Here is a 17728-nt window from a genome sequence, read left to right on the forward strand (position 1 = left end):
CGGGGGAAGGGAGGTATCTGGGGTTTCCTTCCACGGAGGGGGGAAGAGGAGGAAGAAGAGGAGGAGGAGGATAAAGGGGGGTTTGGGGGTTTGAAAGGGGATTTCGTAACCACTCGCCCACTCGCAAGAACCGCGTCACCGCCTGACGTCACACAGACTCGGGGGAGGGAACAAGAAGGAGGGTGGAGGGAGGGGGGGACCCGGCATGCACCGGTCTCCTCTTCTTCTTCTTCTTCTTCTTCTTCTTCTTCTTCTTGGTCTTCTTCTTCTTCTCCAGCGCAGTTGGCGTCAACAGACGGCCGTTACCGCCACCCTCAACGCCGAGTCTCCGCTGAACGTTCGCCTCTCAGGTCAAATCCCATCTTCTTCCTCTATTCCTCCTCCTCCTTCTTCTTCTTCTACCTCCGGGGAGGGACTTTGGGTTGGAGTTGGCAGGGGGTCCGTCTTGTTTTCTTGTTTTCTTGCTCCGAAGACCGTAACCGCTCGAGTAATGACGTAATGCGCCGTGCGTCCCGGCGGCGGGTGTGTTGCCGTTGGTGCACGGCGAGCTGCTGCAGCAGCAGGTAGAAGGGAAGGAGGGAGAAGGTTGGTTTTGTGCAGGAAAAGTGAGAAGAGTAAAAGTGTTCAGGCTGAGGACGGGGGACGCTGACCTCTGAGGGTCAGCCGTCAGTCCAGGTGAGGATCGAGGAGATCTTTGAGGCTCAACAAGAAGTTTACGCTTCTGCTAGGCAGGGAATTTGTTGTGGAGCAGCTGGCGAGCATCTCACAGCGAGAAGGTCCCTGGTCGGATTCCCTTTCTGTGTGGAGTCTCCATGTTCCCCAGGTGGGGTTCCTCAAGGTTCTCCGGGTTCCTCCAAACACACATAGGAGGTTTATGGAAGAACACAAAGTGTCCAGACGTGTGAACGATTGCATGTCACGATATGAAACGTGAATGTACGTCTCTATGACGTGTGAATGTATTGGAGATCCTGAATTATCCAGACGTCACTATCCAGACGATGGATGTCACTATATGATGTGCGGACGAGAGGGACGAACGGTTAATTCGAGTCCAAATCTTCTTGTCGCGTCGACTGGACTTGAGGATGAGGGGCTTCTCGGGTTCAGAAGCCAAGACTCCTCTGGGACGAGGGGCGAGATGTCTTCAGGTGACGCGACTGGAAGGTTTTTCGATAAGGATTCGCCGTCGCTCGAATGACGGAGAACCTGCACAGACGGGGTGAATAAGAATAAGAATAAGAACAACTTTATTCATCCCGAAGGAAATGGTTGTATCTCCACGAGACGAGATGAGTCCTGTGGTCGTACGGTTGCGTCTCTGCACGACGCGTGAATGAGAGGGTGAATGCTGCCGATACGACCCTGAAAGAATAGATACACAGGACTGTCTCGGAAAATTAGAATATATATTCGAATATAGAAAAATTCTTTATCATCTGCAATGCAATTACAAAAACAAAAATGTCATACATTCTGGATTCATTACAAATCAACTGAAATATTGCAAGCTTTTTAGTATTTTAATATTGCTGATTATGGCTTACGTCTTAAGAAAAGTCAAAATTCCTATTTCAAAATATTAGAATATCGTGAAAGAGCCTGATGGAAGTGTGTCTGAAGGCGTGCACGCTTGGGGAGCTGCATTTATGCATTCATTCATTATCTACAGGACTGTGTCAGAAAATATGAATAAAGTTCTTTATCTTCTGTAAGGCGATTAAAAAGACAAAAATGTCATACATTCTGGATTCATTACAAATCAACTGCAAGCCTTTTATTATTTTAATAATGCTGATTATGGCTTATATCTTAAGAAAAGTCAAAAATCATTTTTCAAAATATTAGAATATTGTGAAAAGGTTATTTTTGTTTTTTTAATCGCATACATTCTGGATTTTCTGTGTCAGAAAATTAGAATATAGTTCTTTATCTACTGTAATGCGATTAAAAAAACAAAAATGACTTTTTCACAATATTCCAATATTTTGAAATAGGATTTTTGAGTTGTCTAAAGATGTAAGCCATAATCAGCAATATTAGAATAATAAAAAGCTTGCAATATTTCAGTTGATTTGTAATGAATCCAGAATGTATGCGATTAAAAAAACAAAAATAACCTTTTCACAATATTCTAATATTTTGAAAAATGATTTTTGACTTTTCTTAAGATGTAAGCCAAAATCAGCAATATTACAATAATAAAAGGCTTGCAGTTGATTTGTAATGAATCCAGAATGTATGACATTTTTGTTTTTTCAATTGAATTACAGAAGATAAAGAACTTAATTCAAATTTTCTGACAGTCCTGTAGATAATGAGTGAATGAATGAATGAATGAATGAATGAATGAATGAATGAAGCTCCCCAAGCGTGCACGCCTTCAGACACACTTCCACCAGGCTCTTTCTGCAATTTCTGCAAGAAAGCAGATAATTCCTCTCTCTAACAGCAGAAGTTGGTATCTTTTAACCATCTTTAAATTTCTGCACGGCTCTTCGGAGCTGCATTGTGGGGGTTTGGGGAGGGGAGTGTTTGGAAGGAAGGGGACCCACGGAAGCGGGGAGAGGGAGTGATCGATAGAGGATGGAGCCGGAGAGGGGAGGGGTCGGGAGGGGAGGGGAGGGGGGACGTGATGGTCTCAGCCGCACTGTGAAGGGGGCCGTCCCTGTTGGTGGAGATCATACCGAGGAAGGCCCACCTAGCGATCAGTTGGAGATCTCCACCGGAAAGACGATATTCCGCTTCCACCGGATCCAAGAGGGGACCCAGCGTCGACGGAGGTTGTAAATAGGCTCGGTGAGGATGGATCTTCTCTTCTGCATCCCTTTTTTTTTTTTGCGCGTCGATGGCGGCGACCATCTCTCGTCTGCACGACGACCAGCCGTTCTTTTCCGTTCATTTTATCCGTTTTTTTTTTTTTGTTGTTTGTTTTTTTTTTTTTTTTGGCGTTTGTCGCAAATGAAATATCCGGTTTCGGAGGACGTGTGAGACGGGAAGATGCGGCGGAGGGGCGGATCAATCGTGGCGGACTGGTGCAGCGACCGGAGGCCGCATGGAGATCCTGCAGGATTCCTGCAGGGATCGGGCGACCTGGTTCATTTTAAGGAAAGAAAGGGGGTGGGGGGACGTGTGCGTGTGCGTGTGCGTGTGTGCGGGCTTCCCGAGATTACACCAGCATCATTTTACGTTAACCCGTGATGCGTGGAGATAGCACACCGTGGTGCTTCCCTTCCCTTCTCCCCTCCCCCCTGCTCACACACACACACACACACACACACACACACACACGCCAAGCAGCTCTTGCAGCAAATGTCACCAAAATGCGCCTTGCAGTCCAACCAGATCTTTTCTTCTCTCTTTTAATTGTGATTTTTTTTTTCTTTCTGCAGCTATTTAGCATGAAGTGCATCATTTCAGGCGAGCCAAAATCCTCCCAAATATCCGTTTCATTGATTTTTTTTTTTTTTTTTTTTCCTTTTAAATATTTAATGCATTGACGTGGACGTGGAAAAGGGGGGCGAAGGCATGAGTGAGCAGAGGGTTTTTACTACAGCTTGATGCTCGGGCTGCATCCGTCAGGCTCCACCACAGGAGGCGCAGCGACCTTCCCTTCCCCTGCCAAACGTATGTCTTTTAATAGAATCAAACCCACGGGGGTTTTTGTGGAATCGGAGTGAATATACTTAATGCAGCCTCGGCGAGCTGTTTATTCCCGGCGCTGCCCTTTTGGTTTGAGTTTGAATCCCACAAGTGGACCCTGGTGGCTGCGGAGAGCGCGACTGACCGAACGTGTGGTCCATCTCTTCACAGTGTCTCAGCCAAGATGGACGTGTTTATGAAGGGTTTGTCTAAAGCCAAAGAGGGGATGGCCGTGGCCGCCGAGAAGACCAAGGAAGGAGTCGCGGTCGCAGCGGAGAAGACCAAAGAAGGCGTCATGTTCGTAGGTAAGGCGATCACGTATTCCGGCGTCTGCATCATTAATTGGACTCGTTCTTTTACACGCCCGTAGAGGCGGTATTTCCCTCCGGCCTTTAGGTTACATGTTTGAATGAATAGCGCGACCCTGCGGGTGTCACACACGGGCAAAAGCGAAATTATAACCCGGTTATCTTTTATGCCTGCGTTGCCGTCTCCGCATACTGATTCAAGAGGACGGGTTATTTCACTCTGTCACGTGACATAGCAAAAGCGAACGCACCTCCCCGACGAATTAAGCGCCGCTAATTAAACCCCCCGGAAATGTAATCACTCAGCTCGGCCAGTTCGCCGATCGATATCTTTGTTTTAATTATAGAATTTTTTATCTTGATCCCGATACAAACAAGTATATCGTTACCGTGAACACCTTTTGTATGGGCATCAAGCATCAACCGCACGGAAGCTTATTTAGCACGATATTGGACGACGGCCACGTGGTCCGAGGCTCCGAACGTCCTTCTGCACTCCCGCCTGACCCGGCCGTGCAGAAGATGGGGGCGGGGGGGTCGGGGGGGTCGGGGGGGGGGGGGGGTCTGGGGGTCGTGGCGGCGCCGAGGGAGCAGCTCTTGCCACATGGCGGTGCATTTGACGGCAGCAGATTGTGAACGCCTCGGAGCCCAGGGTCACCTCCTGCAGAGGAAGCACACCGAAGAAAGTGGATCTGTTTTTGTTTTACTTTCAAGTCTGCAGAGTCTGCATTGATTTTAAGAAAGAAAAAAAAGGATGAGAGATGAGATGAGATGAGAACAACTTTATTAATCCCGAAGGAAATTGTTGTGCCAGAGTTTCAAGTTAAAAAAAAAAAAAAAAAAACAGTAATAGATAATAGTAGAAAGGAGGAAGAATAAGAAATATAATGAAATATAAATTGTTTTAACTGTTAGCAGTAACTACAAAGATTGATTGTAGATGGGAAACTTAAGATAAGATAAACTTTATTGATCCCCTTTATTAGGGGAAAGTCTTTGGTCACAGCAGCGTGACTGATATAGTGTCAATAACTATGAACATAAATATAGAAAATTGAAAAAGATATCCACAAACAAATAGACAGCAGAGAAAACGACATCAAGGATAAGAATGGACGACAGAATGGGAAAAAAAAAAGACAGTAAGGGTGAAAATAGACAACCAAACTAAACGAGAGTAATATAATACTAGCAATGACAAAAACAAAGCAAATCGACAAAAATAAGCAGGATGAGAACGAGCATCCGACGTAAATGGATTGGGAGGCAGGCAGAGACCAATAAAAGGAACTCTGGCAGTTGTCAAAACTGTTTCTAATGAATTTTGGAAAGGTTGCATCGCTGCTGATATGAATTCTTGAATTATCTGTGTCATATAATCGAATAATATGTTGGCATTTTAAAAGTATTGTTAGTCGACGTGTCGCTGCAGCAGAAGGGGTCGTGTCGATTAGCAAGAGGCTGAGTTTTACTTATGCAGTGATATTATCAAATTATAATGTGTGTGTGTGTGTGTGTGTGTGTGTGAGTATTGTCTGATCTAGATCACTTGTCATTAAGGAAGAATATTAACTTTAACACAAGCAAATCACTACCTGGAAGAGAAAAAAAATGAGAGAGGATGGAAATGATTGAAGGCATAAAAATGATCTGCCAATAACCTTAGAGAGGAATTGATAAAATACCTCAGAAATCAGCAAATATAGTCTATATTTGTGCCCATGAACGGTTGTGCGGACGTGCATGAAACGCGAACGAGAGGGTGAACGGCGGCGCGTCTCCGTGTGATTGACAGGTCCGGGTTAAACCCCGCCTCTCGGCCAATGACAGCAGGAATAGGCTCCGCCCCCCACCACCACCCACTGCAGAACAGGTGTGGAGACCGAATGAATGAATAGAGTTATTTGGCCATTTGGAGATTTAAACCATATCATATGAATGTAAATGTTGAAAGGACAATTTTTTATTCTCAATATATATGCATACATATATAATATGCTCATGCTCGGTGCATAGAAACTGCACTCAGTTTGATGAAAAGCCGGATCTTTGTGCGAAATGGAAGGTCTATGACTCTGGAGGCTCTGGAAACTGCCAGGCATTGCAGATACTTGACTGATTTCAATGATCCGATGACCGCGATCTTTTCTGACTTCCCCACCGGTGGGCCCACGGTCACGATAGTGTGGCACTCCTTCTTTGGTGGCATCGTGTTTGAGGTGCACGATGGGGGAGCTTTGTCAGATAAAGTCCATCCAATGACCTGTTTTCAAAGCAAGCGGCAGTCAAAACTCTCCCCGCCCTGTGTTTTGACACTCGGTTCAGCGAAAGGAAAAGGAGCATAGCTCCGGCCTGGCTGTGCTTGTCGAGCGTGGCGATGCCCTAGAAAGTGTTACTTGCCTGAAGGCTTGTCTTGGAGGAGGGGAAGGAGTGATCTTACCTCTTGACGGCTGCTGCTGCCGACTGGCCACCCAGCTGTAGGCAAGTGGGAGAAAACCCCAGCGTGCCGAGATGCCACCCGATGTCTCGCTCAGACTCGTGCGTCAGACGGCGGTCTAAAAGATGCGGCGTGACTCCGGTGAAATCTTACGCTTTCACAGGAACAGTGCATTTTCATCTCCGCGGACATTGAGGAGCCATCGCTAAAGATCTGCTGTAGAATGCAGGGATGGAAAACTAGGTGCGCGTCTTATCTTTCCACATGAAAAGTGTCTTTCTCTTGAGTTTGTGTGATTGGTATTTAATTTTCCATTTTTACTTTAAAAGTGGGAGGGGAGCATTTCTGGCATGCAAGCAAGTTTTATTGGATTTTATTTCGATTGAATTGATTAGTACGTGTCTGCAGATGTTGGATTCTTGTCAAAATCTTCTTGTCTTGGCGACTGGACTTGAAGTTCACGCACAATTTCCATTAGTCACTTCACCTAGGAGGTCGGTTACCTTCCTATTTCCCTCTGCAGGATCGTGCACAAAGAAAATCACTTATTTATTCATCCATTATCTGCATGGCACCGCATTAAAATTTATAAGATAACCAAAAAAAAAAAAAAAACACAAAAATTAAATTTGAATTCCGTTCTTGGAAAATATCAAGCCGATTTGCACCGATAATGTAAAAAGAGGGAATTTACTTGATCCCGATGCTAATTTGCTAAAACGCGGAGGCAGAGCTCTGCACATTCTAAGCATCTTTCCTGACGCTTTTCCTTTGACTTTCAGCTGGAGTGCAAAAAAAAAAAAACACACCTGGATGAATAGCATCAATTACAAAAACACATTTTTGTGATTATTTAACAAAAAGATCGCTGTTTCTTTCTGCGTAGCATCGCCGTGGGAGGAGGTCTGTGCTCTCCGAACGCCACTACCAGCTTCTTTTTCGGACGGACGGTCATTTATTTTAGTGCTAATAAGGCACCCAAAGCATGCATTCAAATGAGTGCATCTCCTAGTTGTCGGGTTCGCTCCGATGAACGCCTCCTACAAAGATGCTCCGGTGCTTCATCATTTTACACGTCCTCTTGGTTTCATTATAGCTCACAGAGAACAACGGCGGACACCAGGATGACAAGCCTGAGTGATGAGCACACAGCCGATTGGCCGGATACAGTAGCCGTTTGCACCGCAGACGGATAAGATCGACCCAAAGGCCCGAGATCCGAACGCCGCTCGGGCTGTTTCTAGAAAGGCTAAGATAATTGATAACTCCGGCCCGGATCTGGTGACATTTTTTGCGAGGGAACAAAATTTACATGGAAAAGAAACCGCCGAGACGACCGCTAAATGATGGATGAAACAATTCGGACGAATTTACAAAGGGGTTATCTAATTTGCGGCGAACGTGTCAAAGCCAATTGCCCTCACACAGAGCAGCCGGCTGCTCCGAACCCCAGGTCGGGCGGGATGAGGACGACATCTCGCTTCTTCAAAAGGGCTGAGCCCTTGCGTGTAAAATGGCAGAACGGAAGCAGACGCTTCCAAATAAGCACAAACGGCGTAGAAGTGCGCATTTTTGGTATCTAAGAATAAGAATAAGAACAACTTTATTTATCCCGAAGGAAATTGTTGTGCCAGAGTTTCAAGTAAAACATAACAATAATAAATAATAGTCGGAAATTGTATAAACAGTAAAAAAAAAAAAAAAAGGAGGGGCTCCAATGCAGCAATGCTATGGCGATATATTCCTGCAAATCAATACTTTTAGTGGTCTTGGAAAAATGGAAACGGAGAATTTATTTAACATCTCGAAATGTTTTTTCGGCGTGAAAACGCGTGCCGCACACACAGCCACCTTTTTCCTTCGCTTCCAGATGAACGCAGTGTTAGCTTCCCCCTTGTGACATCACAAAGGGTCCAAGAAGCGGCCCAATCACAGAGCAGACAAAACCGATGACACGTTTTCACTAAAGGACCGCTTTAAACATATTACCTCGTAGCTTCACGTGAGCGCCGGTTGATCGGTTGAACGCCCAGTTGCTGTGCGAGTGCGAGTGTGTGTGTGTGTGTGTGTGTGTGTGTGTGTGTGTGTGGACCCACTTGTGGAGCGCTTTGAAGCCGCAAGGTGATGAAAGCACTGCATAAGTGGAGACCGTTTACCATTTAAATGACCCTTATGGGTGGTTAACTGATACTTGATACGTCCTGGCTGTATCTTTGAGCAGACGGCGTTGCAGACATCGCTCCACTTCAACAGCGCTTCCCGAATCACTTAGATATCGCGCCAAAGGATGCTTGGACGGAGTATTGACATTTAAATCAAATAAATGACTTGACGTTTCAGGCCCACAGCTCAAATTGTCCGGATCCGCCGAAGGGGAACGCCGTTTTGTTTTGACACCAAAAGTCAGAGAGTCTAGCTTTCCCCCTCTGGAGTCGGTGCTAACAGCGTGAACGGCAGACACTAGGAGAAGAAAATGAAAATCACACTCTGGATATATTTCTCCACTGTAAAGTGTGTCGTGATAGATGAGCGGAAAACACAAAACAATTAATTGCTGCTAAAATCAAAATAAGGTAAACCATATTGATCCCCATCGGGGAAATGTCTTTGTCACAGCAGCGTTACAGTTGAAATGTCAAAAATAAATATGAATATTAATATAAATAGAGACAGTTAGAAGGCACAAGATAGCAAAGACATCCACAAATAAATAGACAGCAGGGATAAAAATGGACGTAATGGGGGAAAATGGACAACCAGAACTAAACAAAAATATAAATAGAGTGACAATAGCAATGACAAGAATGAAATAAACAATAATAGGCAGGATGCGTGCGGGCCGGGACCTAAAAGGATAAGAAAGACAGCAGAGTCAGGGCGTGACGTGAATGGGGAAAATGCGGATTTATTGCTCCTGTCGCTTAAAACGCCAGCCGGGACGTTCTCTCTGACTTCTTTGCTTGTTTTTGTTTTACAGGTAGCAAGGCGAAGGACAGCGTGGGCACAGGTGAGTTTTCTTGGCTTTTGAATGGAACATGCCGGAGCGTCCAGCGGGCGTCCACGTGTACAACCTCGATGTACTTGTGTGTTTTCATCCAGTGGCTGAGAAAACCACCGGGGCCATGGGGAACATCGCGGCCGCCACTGGCCTGGTGAAGAAGGACGAGTTCCCCTCCGACATGAACGTACGTGCACTGTTTATTTATTTTAAATCCTCCGTCACCAGCTGCCGAGTCGTGCGCACAATCTGTGAGAAGTAAAATCAGGGAGGGAGTGGGTTTGGGTTTGGGTTTGGGGATTCTGCGGCTCAGTTGGTGGAGCGAGAAGGTCGACGGTTGGATTCCTCCGTTGGCGAAGACGCCGAAGCCCCCGAATGTAAGCGAGAGGTTTGAAACCGCAGGGTGATGAAAGCGCTGTGTTAGTGGAAACCATTTGCCATGAAATTAAATATTAATTAATGAGTCGTAATTATTTAAAAAAAAAAAAAAAAAGCACAATTTCGACCTGAATAAATTCACAGTGGAGACATGAAGAAAGTGCGCCATTTTCTTAATACACAGGCTAGGGATTTGTTTTCAAATATGGTTTTCTGCGGTGCACTTGCAAGAAGCTCCCTGGTTGGATTCCCGCAGTTCCTCCAGGTTCCCCCCAAAGTCCAAAAACATGCAGGATGTTCAAACCCCTACATTTCCAAGATGTGTGATGAAGAGGGTTGCATGTCTCTATATGCTGCCTTGTGATTGGTCCAGGCTGAACCCATCCTTTCCCAATAACAGCTGGGATAGGCTGCTCCTTCAGCCGGGGTCTCCAATGAACCCGGAGGAACCTCAGTCAGGGCGTCCAATCGGGGACCTTCTTGCTGTGGGGTGGAAGTACCGACCTCTGCAACACCGGGCCGCACCATATCGATGCATTTATATCTATCAGACACACACACACACAGTTGTGTGTTGGTATCTATTCAAACAGACAGTAATTGCAGAATACAGGTGTGACGTTGCTCCTGAAAAATCTATTATTTGAATTTGTCAATACGTCACAGCTTTTTCAGCAGATCCTTTGAATCTGGACTTCGAATTTGAAGTCGCCCTCAAATTTAAGGCGCCGCTTCGGACACCCGCAGTCAAGACAACAGCTGAGCATTCAAGAATCAAGATTTTTAACTATTGTGCCGGCACGGTGACATTTCGCAACAATGTATGTGCAGGATAATAATAAGAATAGAAGATATATACACAGTGCGGATGGTATGAATGCCAATATGGTGGTCAGCTCTGCATTGGAAATTTTAATTCACATTTTTATCAATTTTGTGATGTTTCGACCATTTCCGCCCATGACCTTTGATCGCAAACTGAACTGGAGCGCTTGGAAAATGAAAAGAAGAAAAGGAAAAACTTTCATGTGGTCAAACTGAATTATTTAATCGACGGGGTCAGGTTTCATTGAGTTTTGGTCCGGTGCCGTCGATGCGCCGCCCGTCTCCCGCTGCCTCTCAGTGACGCCGGACGCTCGACGGCTGATGGAGCGAATCTCCCGGCGTTCTTTAATAGGCGTCTCAGAGGCTCTGTCAACGCGATAAAGTACTTATTTCAACCCCCTCGTGACCCGTTGTTTAGCAGCTGACACTAATCAAATATCTGCTGTCAAGAAGGACTCTTTTATTTTTAAAAAGCTTTAAAGTGAAGCTTTCTTCAGCTCCCAAACCGCGGTCACGCGTCATTTTCGGCAGGGAATCGTGAAAAAAAGCTTCATGCTCCCGGATGATTGTCGGACGCCGCGCGTGCTGGACTCTTAGATGAATTCAAATGAGTTTCCAGTCGTCCGGAGACGTATTGCTTCCCCGGCGTCACAAGCCATTGACTTTTTCCTCGGCCGGCGATCGATCTGATTAGCTGCGTTTGCAACGGTTTCCCGTCGCTTACGGTAAAATGGCCAGCTTGATACAGGCGGCGGGATTACAGCCTGTTCCCCACTGAGCTAATTGACTTGATTAGTGTCTGGTTTAAAAATAAAGTCGCCCATTCGCTCTGTTTTCGGGGGCTGATAGTCGCCGGAACCAAGAGCCGTTCCAACCTTTAAGATCAAGATTTGCTTTATTCGAATGTCCCAGGGTCTACTTACCTCCAGTTTTAAGTTACCCTGAACCACATGTTGTTCTTGTAGGCAAAGCTTGATGGAGCTTAAAGGCCTTTCTCTTGTCTTAGGCGAAGCACAGGTGTAACTAATAGCATTAGCCGCAGTTCTGTTCTTTTGAAAACATCCCGGAAAGCCTGGACGGCCTCCCGATGAGTCACGGCGTTTTCGCCGGGGCGTCGCTTCCCCCGCGGCCCACAACGTCTCTGCTTTTGAGGGGAAGCGTTCGCCGCGGACAGGAGTCCTTCCCCAAAACAGGAATATATGTGTGTGAACCTTGTGTCGTACTCAGACGTGTTTTCCCCCTCGTGATTAGTCTAGCGGGTGTTTATGTTAGGTTAATCTTATTAGTTTAGTGTTACGCTCTGTCGCCGTCAGTACCCGTCATTCATCTGCGTGCAGCTGAAATCATCACCCCCATCCCCCGACTCTGCTGCGCTGATATCCTGAAAAGCCGCAGCTTTCAGCGATTTTTTTGTTGACCGTGAAACGTGTTTTTTGTGTTGATTGTATAAAAAATTAATGACGAGAAGACGGCGTGACCGAAAAGTCCTCTTTTGCCCGGTCATGTCCTCTTTTCACGTCCTATCTGGAGCCTCCAGGGGAGAGCAGGGCGGTATGTTTTTGCACAGGACCATTAATCATGTACTGTACGCAAACTGCCTTGCGCTTTGTACAAAATAACACGGTACTTGCATGGTACTGTAATATACCGTAATACTGGTTGTATTTGCGCAGCCGTGTTAAGATCAGCTCCGCAGCAGAACACGGGTGAACAAGAGTGTTTATTTGTCATGGGGCTGCTGTTTCATTGTTTCCAAAAGATAGGAGGCTATAGTTTGTTGAGAGAAGAAGATTTTGGAGATACAAATGAGGTGTTTTTTATTATTTTTATTTTCATTTTCATTTATTTCAGGATGCGTTAAAAGAGGTTTTTTTTTTCAATAATTACTCCTGTTTAATATCCTCGCAGAATCTTACTAGAGATATTCTATAAATGTATTTTCGATCCATATATATACATATGTATTATGAGGTATCCCTTAGTATCAGTCACCCTTAGTATGGTCACCCTAAAATTATACAATTAAATAATACTCTTGCAAGTGCTGAAATATTCAAATTACGTCAAATGCAAGATTTACCAAAAACTAGGCGCCTGCGTGCCGGATCATATGTTTCATTGTTTCTATTTTCTTTTATATTTTCTTCCAAGTATAAAACTGTCATGACCTGCTTCATAAACAAAAAAGTGTTGAAAATAGTATAACGTGATATGGTTTCATATGTTTCATCGTTTCTATTCTGTTTTGTTTTTTTCCAAGTATAAAACTGTCATGACCTGCTTCATAAACAAAAAAGTGTTGAAAATAGTATAACGTGATATGGACATGAAAATAAAATATAAAGCTCATATTAACATACAATCCCTCTTGGTGCAAAAATCCAAATGCGAATCGACTGACGGCTATCAGCTGCATCTGATGACGGGAAACAAACAACAAACACCCGGAATATTTAACAATTATGGACCGGAAACATTTTAGCCATCAAGGCAGGGGGACGATACGGAGCTCAAGGTGTTTTGCAATCCTCACTTCTCCCTGTGGCGGTGTGTCTCTGCAGCCTGAGGAGTACGGGCAGGAGGCCATTGAGGGCCAGGGCGAGGGGATGCTGGAGCCAGAAGGGGAGACATATGATGAGACCCAGCAGGTAATCGTCCCACGTGACGCCGAGCCAACGCGTGACCCGTTCTGAGCTCATCCGTCGCCGCGGGAGCCCAGACGTCTCCTCCCGACGTTACCGTCCGTCTTTCGGAGGAGCAGCTCGATCCGTGCAGCTCCTGACAAATTATCAGCGGGGGCCACTTTTGCAGAGATGACAAAGGTGATCCGTTAAATTAGCAGGCGGCGCGACGATTGTCACAATTTACGTTGGTCTTGTCAAAATCGCTCAGCGATACATCCTGAAACCAGTGGGTGGCGAGGGAAACATGTTCCCTTCACGCTACATAAGCTATAAGGACGGTACGAGTGAAACGATCTACATTTACCGTTCATTCATAGAGGAATGGTTTGTTTACCTTCAGATATCACTGAATCCTAAGAAAGAAGCCTGTTTGACGAAATCACATATGTGCAACCCCCTTTCTTATGCAGTGAAGTGACTTTTTTTTTTTGCTTGTTTTTTTCTTTTTAAAAATGATTTCACATGAGAATTTCAAACTGACTGAAATTCCCCCCCCTCCCCGAAAAAAGGGGCGGTTCCCCGGGCAGCGGCACTGCAAAGCTGATTGGACGTTACCGCAACGGTAGAATGGGAGTTTTGCAGTGACGTGCTGTCAGGGGAGGCAGGAGTGGCCGTGCCTCACTTGCCAATCTTGGAAAGAAAAGAAATGTAAAATGAATAAAATAATTAAATTGTTATATACTGCTCAGACAAAAAACAATAACTCCAAGTCAATCACACTTGTGTGAAATCAAACTGTCCACTTAGGAAGCGACACTGATTCATTTTGACTTGTTTTAAGGACATTACATCATAGTTGGATCAGCCTGTCGTGTGTTTTTACACTTCAATTCTGAGCGTGACTCCTACTGCAGACCTCCGTGGGCTCATACATTTGATGTTTGTGTGATTTTGTTGTCACCATATTCAACTAAGTAAAGAAGTATTTAATAAGAATATTTTATTCATTCAGATCTGGGATGTTATTTTTGGTGTATTGATCTGTGATTTGCATTATAAAGGTATTTTTCATTTAACTTCACCAGTTTTGAATGGCTGGATTACACATTTGCTGTTCAAATACTGAGAAAAGACGTGCGGTGAGGCGGCGGACTGTATGTTGCTATTAAAATGTTTAAACACATTTGGTGCATAAGCTACATTTCCAATGTACAGTGTTTTTTTGGTCAACAACTGTATGTCTGTTACTAGTTTCTTGTGCTGAGCCTCAGATCATAGCTGAGCCACGAGGTGAGGCATTCAGTACTCCTGCCTCATGGTAGGGGACGATTGTGATTTTGGGGATCCTTCTTGCGACTCCTCGGCTGCAGAATACATTGACGAGCTAGATTTAGCTAGTCAAGTGCAGCCATGCAGGGTTTATATGATTATAAATGTGATTGTGATGAGGTCAGTGCCTCACCAGTCATGTGCCTCACCTTAAGTCACTAGATTTTGAATATTCCCTCCTTTTCCGTGATTGGTGGTGCGCTGCCTAGATCGCAGTGATGAACGAACCGTCCCTGCTCAAGACTCCAGGCTCTGAAACCACGCATTGTGACGGATTGGATTGACGCAGTGACAATTAGTGATGACAAATGTGTTTAATCATTTTAACAGCAAAATACAGACAGACAGCGGTCTTGTCTTAGTGCAGAGCACGCCAGCAGTCAGTCGTCATTGTGCAATCTACGTTGAGGCTCAACGGTCCGCAGCCTCACCGCACGTCTCCTCTCAGTGTTTGAACACTAAATGTGAAAAATACCTTTATGGCGCAAATCACTGATATATAAAAACATTTAATCCTTTTTTTCATTTGCCATTTTTTGCTTTCCAAGATTTGCAAGTGAGGCACGGCCTCTCCTGCCTCCCCTGACTGCACGTCACTAGTTCTGAGTGTGTGGCGAAGCGAGCGTCCAGTGAGGATGTGACTTGTTATTTTTGGACCTTGCTTCCAAAAACAGGGCGGCGAGCCACACATAATATATTGCTTTGGAAGGAGGACATAAAGATATGACTCCTTTAAAGATATCATCTGCGGTAGCCGTTCAAATGCACGTTTGTTTGCACAGATAGATGAACATAAAAGCCCAGAAATTCCTGGATTTTTCCAAGTGACTGTCTGTGAGGCGGAAGATCGTTCCACCCGTTTCCTCCTCCATCTCGCTCTCCCTTTCCTCCGCATCCCTCTCCCCTCCCCCAGCCTCCGCCACACCAGCAGCGCACGAGCTGGCTGCCTTGAATGGGCGTGGCGACGCCTCTCGCGGCCTCCGAGCATTATGGGTAACGTCAGGGTCGTCGCTGTGAATAAGGAGCGAGCTAAAGGGCTCCCGTGGATCCCGGGCCTCAGGAGCATCATCCCGTGGATTAAATCCACTCGTCCCACGCTCTTGCAGTTCGGTGGATTTGTCACATGGCGTTTTTGCAGGCTAGTTTTTTTTTTCCCATTTTTTGGAATGACATGCATGTCCGAGGAGGCGTGCGTAGAGTTGCAAAGATGCCGTGGGTGAGATCACGACGCTGCCGTTGTCCGGTGCTGCCATCTCCAGGCGGCAGGCGGACGGCAGCCGGGCTGATGATGACGTCATCGAGTGTCACCACCAACCTTCTGACCCACATCTTCTCCTCAAAGCATTACAGCAACAGGATTAACTGCTGTATAATAACCATCTCTGAGGGCCTCAACCTCTTCAGGCTGCACATATGCATGTGCATCCAGCCCAGTCTGTCCATTCACAACACACATAGATACGTGCATGTGTGTACATAAATATACAGTATATATAAATATACATATATATATATATATATATATAATGTATGTGTATAATATATGCATATATAATATACATATATATATGTGTGCGTGTGTGATTTTGGTTATGCTGCTTCATCTGTCTGTCCATCTATCCATCGATCTATCGATTTATCCATCTATCTGTCTTTCATGCTGTATCTGTCTGTCTATCTATACATATATATATATATATATATATATATTTATTTATTTATCTATCTATTATCTGTCTGCGTCTATCCATCTATCTGTGTCTCTCTCACTATCTATCTATCTATCGATCGACCGGCCGACCAACCGACCGACTGATCTATCTATCTATCCATATCTCTCTCTCTCTCTCTCGCTCTCTCTATCTATCTATCTATCTATCTATCTATCTATCTATCTATCTATCTATCTATCTATCTATCTATCTATCCATCCATCCATCCATCCATCCATCCATCCATCCATCCATCCATCCATCCATCCATCCATCCATCCATCCATCCATCCATCCATCCATCCATCCATCTATCTATTTTGTTTATTTTAAGTCACTCTACTGCACATGACATTACATACTTGGTTTAACATACTGTACATTCCCTGCCTTACATTTTAACTTGTAGTTTTTGCGATTGTTGCGTTCTCCTTTTCTAATTTTCGCTTTGAAAATAGCCCTGGATCTGAGACCTGCTATCTCAGCCGTCGTGCAATAACTGCTGTGTGATAATAGCAAAGTGATTCTATTCCATTCAAAGAACGTGAAATTATTATTGTCTAGTTTTAGCGATTAGCATGTACCTATCTGTGTTTATCTTTCTATCTGTCTATTCATCTCTTCTCTATCTATCTACCTGTCTATTTATCAATCTATCTGTCTGTTTTTCTCCTTATCTATCCATCCATCCTTCTCTTTATCTCTCTATATTTAACCCAACTCGTCCTCTCCAACCTGCCGTTCCCTTACATCTGCTCTTTTTGTATCTCCTCCCCTCCAGGAGAGCCAGGACTACGAGCCAGAAGCGTAAAGGCACGGTTCCGAGCCGACATCCAACCAGCAGCACAATAATCTTTCTAATAATAACAAGGACAAATGCTGAAACAATTACAATTACACCCCCGTTGCAAAAAAAAGCTACAAAAAGACAAGCATTCCCACTGAAAAATGTTCTTCCTTCAAGACAAATCTTTTATTATTATATATTGTAAATGTTGTTATTAACTGTAATGTGTTGGATGTAGGTATTAAATGAGGTGTAGGATCGTCCTCAAAGTCTCATTTCCTTGATTCCCTCCCAATGAAATGAGACCAGAGCCAGGGCTTGTGAATTTGTACTTTGTGTGTAACCCGTACTTAGAAACGTGCAATCAATGTTCATCATCTTCCAATGAGACCCGAGTTGGAGTGGAGAAACAAAAAAAAAAAGACAAATATGTGAGAATAAAAATGTAAAAATGTCCAGTCGCAAGCAGATATTAACGCAGTATCCTCTTTAAGTGTCGACTATGCCTGTCCGTGGGGTTCGTTTCGTTTTGCATTTCTTTGGAGAATCATTTCAATGTTTTAAAAGTGAGAGTTTTTTACATTGTATCTTTATAGTTGCTTGTGAAAATCATTCCAGTAAACTCTATGTTAGAATTGGACCGAGTATACTTGTTTGTATGTGTGCGTGTTTTTTCGTGCGTGTACCC

At 44.6% G+C, this 17728-nt stretch overlaps 1 protein-coding gene across 3 annotated transcripts; it reads left to right on the plus strand.

Annotated features, from left to right (window-relative positions):
• Window positions 1-220: 220 nt before the first annotated feature.
• On the plus strand, window positions 221-17684 carry sncb (synuclein, beta). Of its 3 annotated transcripts, none has more exons than XM_086139239.1 (6): window positions 221-350; window positions 3814-3947; window positions 9365-9394; window positions 9487-9572; window positions 13150-13236; window positions 17035-17684. In XM_086139239.1, the coding sequence occupies exons 2-6, from the start codon at window positions 3827-3829 to the stop codon at window positions 17062-17064; spliced, it is 354 nt and encodes a 117-aa protein (XP_085995365.1). In that variant the 5' UTR covers window positions 221-350; window positions 3814-3826; the 3' UTR covers window positions 17065-17684. The 3 variants fall into 3 exon arrangements, with proteins under 3 accessions (XP_085995365.1, XP_085995364.1, XP_085995366.1); XM_086139238.1 differs by lacking the exon at window positions 221-350 and adding an exon at window positions 2521-2799; XM_086139240.1 differs by lacking the exon at window positions 221-350 and adding an exon at window positions 3603-3627.
• The last annotated feature ends 44 nt before the right edge of the window (window positions 17685-17728 follow it).

This window comes from Fistularia commersonii, chromosome 31 (assembly GCF_037954325.1).
Source record: "Fistularia commersonii isolate RoL2024-O1a breed Wild chromosome 31, RoL_Fcom_v1.0, whole genome shotgun sequence".
In the NCBI taxonomy this organism is placed as follows: domain Eukaryota; kingdom Metazoa; phylum Chordata; class Actinopteri; order Syngnathiformes; family Fistulariidae; genus Fistularia; species Fistularia commersonii.